Source organism: Atta cephalotes, assembly GCF_000143395.1.
Source record: "Atta cephalotes unplaced genomic scaffold scaffold00083, whole genome shotgun sequence".
Lineage (NCBI taxonomy): Eukaryota > Metazoa > Arthropoda > Insecta > Hymenoptera > Formicidae > Atta > Atta cephalotes.
In genome coordinates this window covers 37,804-41,512 of record NW_012130147.1, presented here as the reverse complement: position 1 = coordinate 41,512, position 3,709 = coordinate 37,804, and the positions used below count along the sequence as shown (strand labels likewise).

General features: G+C 31.7%; 1 protein-coding gene across 1 annotated transcript; it reads left to right on the top strand.

Moving 5' to 3' along the window:
* The first annotated feature begins 2,609 nt into the window (after window positions 1-2,609).
* Window positions 2,610-3,352, top strand: LOC105624618 (histone-lysine N-methyltransferase SETMAR-like). Its single transcript, XM_012205975.1, has 2 exons — window positions 2,610-2,925; window positions 3,018-3,352. The coding sequence occupies exons 1-2, from the start codon at window positions 2,610-2,612 to the stop codon at window positions 3,350-3,352; spliced, it is 651 nt and encodes a 216-aa protein (XP_012061365.1).
* The last annotated feature ends 357 nt before the right edge of the window (window positions 3,353-3,709 follow it).

Below are 3,709 nucleotides of genomic sequence, written 5' to 3'. Positions count from 1 at the left end.
CTCTCTCTCTCTCTCTCTCTCTCTCTTCTCTCTCTCTCTCTCTCTCTCTCTCTCTCTCTCTCTCTTTTCCTCCCTCTTTAATAGCTTAAAATTACTTCAGTTTGTTTTTGTCTACTTTGTCTCTGAATATTCGATGTAACAATGGATTATTTGGTGGGACTTCAATACAAATACAGTCTACAGATGATTCTCAAACTCAAAGTAATTCCACCGAATTAATAATGCAAAAACGGAAGTCAGCAACTAACTATAATCAATGATTATTTGAATGTGTGTTTTGTTGTGTGTTTGTTTTATTAAAAACATCAAAGATTCGATCGAGAAGGTCAAATTAAAATATTTGTCAAATAAAATATGAAAAAAATATCTTCACAAACGTAGAGCTCAGAAGGAGAAAAAGATAAGATATAATTTGAAAACTTTTATCATTTTCTTTCAATTCATAAAATTGGTTTCAATTAAGAAATAGAGCATCTGCGTCTTCTACATCCTGCATAAGAAATTTTTACAAGAAGAAATTTTGAAAAAATCGACAATATTAATAATTAAAATGACATTTGATATGATACATACATATGTTTGTATACATTCAAAATTATGAGAATTTGTTATATAACATTCATGAAATATAACATGCAAGAAATATAACATTCGTTGTTTGTACTTTCGTCAGTCACAAAAAATTTCGTCGAACAGAATTGTCAATTCTTTGTCAGATTCGTGTACAATTGTCGATATTTGTCCGTCGACTTGATCGAGCCCACGGCATAATAATCTAAAATATTCATATCTTGCAAAATGTCATGTATGTACGTAAATGCGAACGAAATAATGTTTTGACTTATGCGTGGCTTACTCGGTCGCACAATTTTGAAAATTATATGCATCTATTAAAACATGCTATATGTATTAGAATATATTAAGAATATATTAAGAATATATATTAAATAATAGGAAAAAACTTTTATGCAACAATACTGCAATTGTTATGGTTGAAAAGTGAAAAATTTTATATCTATAAAATAATATTAAAATACAATAATACGTAATTATCATGCTGATTAAAGTAAAAACTATAGCCAGTATTCATAATCAATTCTTATTTTAAAACCGTCTGTAATGTTTTAATGCGACTCTCTGATTGGTTCGTGATACCTCAAGACAGAATTTAAGACTGTCTTGAATATAAGAACTGAAATTATGAATACTGGCCTATATTTATTTAGAAACTGATTATTATGAATTAGGAAATAGAATTGAGTATCTACACACATAGTGATAATGTAAAAAAAATTTAAATCATTGTTGGTTAATTAATGTTCAATTATTATTCACCGATGCAAGAAAACCAACTCAGTACTCTTCCTAATAAAAAATTGATGTGGTCGAGCTCGTAAAGTATGAGATCAGAACGTTGGGGACGTTCCAAGTTTCAGTACTCCCTAATAAAAATAATGAACGATTATATGTATGAGAGAGTTCTCTCGAATTTTAGAAAAGTTAAGTTCTGATGTGCATGCGTGTGTGTGTGTGTGTATGTGTGTGTGTGTGTAATATATATTATAAAGAATAAAAGAGAGAAGATAAATGAGAAAACCGTAGATTCTTGAGAAGGCGCTGATAAAATTGCAAGTGATTGATTGTCCTTTACATATTTCACTAAAATATGTTCTTTCCTTTAATTGCGAAGAATTGAAGATAGTGAGCACCTAGAGAGACTTGAAAAAGTTTTCTCCTTTCAACTCTCTAATGCATAACTAATCCTGTGAGAAATGACGTCAATTTAACGTCGAAATGATGCCGAATCGACGTCGAAATCATTAATTCGACGTCGAATCGACATTGATTTAATGAGTTATTTCTCACTGAGAATAAGCAATCAATTATCATTTTTAATATTAATGAAAGTGTAAGTAAGTATAAATTTTAATAATAATAAATTTAACGATTTATTAGGACCGTATAATGCAATGAATACACAATAACTAAAAAATAATGCCTATATCGAAGCTGGATCTTGAATGTTATAAATAATTTAATGTGAATTTATATATCACATTTGTAGTCTCTTGAATTGCGTGCCGAATTGATTTTAAGTTTTTATAACTGTATATTGATATTTTATACATAGAATAATGAGATGAATCAGTTAATGTATATAAACGAAACTGATGATGTATTGGGTTATTCGGAAAGTTCGTGCCGATTTTTGATAAGTGGCGTAAGGACAAGTATATATCAGAACGATTGAAAACAAATGACATGTGTACATATCGTAAAAGACGGTACTTCAGGCATACTTGGAAAAAAATTTGGTTGCAATACGTTAACTTTTGTCAGTTTTATACGCCTTTGAATATGGAAGAAAACAAAGTGCATTTTAGGCATTAATGCTTTTCTTTTACCGGAAAAGCAAAAATGCCACACAAGCGGCAAACAAGATATGCGCTGTTTATGGCGAAGGTGCTATAGCTGAAAGAACTGTGCGGAAGTGATTTGCTAGGTTTAAAGCTGGTGATTTCAACCTTGAAGATCAAGAACGCCCGGGTAGGCCCTCTACCACAGATGAAGATCAGATTAAAATACTGATCGAGAATAACCCATGCTATATGACACGTAAATTAGCAGAAATGTTAAATATGTCAAAATCCACCATCCACGAGCATTTTGTGAAGCTTGGCTACATAAATCGTTTTGATGTATGGGTTCCCCACGATTTAACGGAGAAAAATCTGATGGATCGCATTTCCATTTGCGACTCGCTCTATAAATGCAACGGGGAGACACCATTTTTGAAGCAAGTAGTGACGAGGGATGAAAAATGGATCATTTACAATAATGTTGAGCGAAAAAGATCTTGGGGAAAGCGGAATGAACCTTTAGCCATCCCAAAAGCCGGTCTTCATCCAAAGAAGGTCATGCTCTGTGTCTGGTGGGATTGAAAAGGGATCTTTATTATTATGAGCTTTTACCAAACAACGAGACGATAAATTCAGAGAAGTATTATTTCCAATTAGACGAATTGAAGACAGCAATTGAACAAAAACGTCCAGAAATAGCGAATCGGAAGGGCGTCGTGTTTCATCAGGATAATGCGCGGCCTCATGTGTCTTTAATAACTCGACAAAAGTTGTTGGAGCTCTGTTTGGATGTTCTACCCCATCCACCATATTCACCAGATCTCGCGCCCTCTGATTTCCACCTATTTCGATCATTACAAAATTCCCTTAATGGAAAAAGCTTCAACTCTTTGGTCGAGATAAAAAATCACTTAGAAAAGTTTTTCGCTGAAAAACCTGAGAGATTCTGGAAGAAATTTTCAAGTTGCCTGAAAGATGGAGAAAAGTTGTAGAACAGAATGGCACTATATAATTTAATAAATGTATACTAAAATTTAAATCTTCTGTGTTTCAATTTTCCTTCAAAATCGACATCGAACTTTCCGGACAACCCAATATTTACATATTGCAAATTATTAAAAAACGAATAGTTTATAAGATGTTTTATACTTTATTCTAACATCTGACACCAAATATAAAATATCGCATAAATTATTTTAATTTTTTATTTGCATAGGCATAATAATTATACGATGAATCATTTTATAAATAAATTATATTATTCTATTGTATTTAAAAAAATGACATCTCCACGTGAAGAATCAATTTTTTCAAAAATTAACCCTAATAACGCACTCTCTCCGAAATAC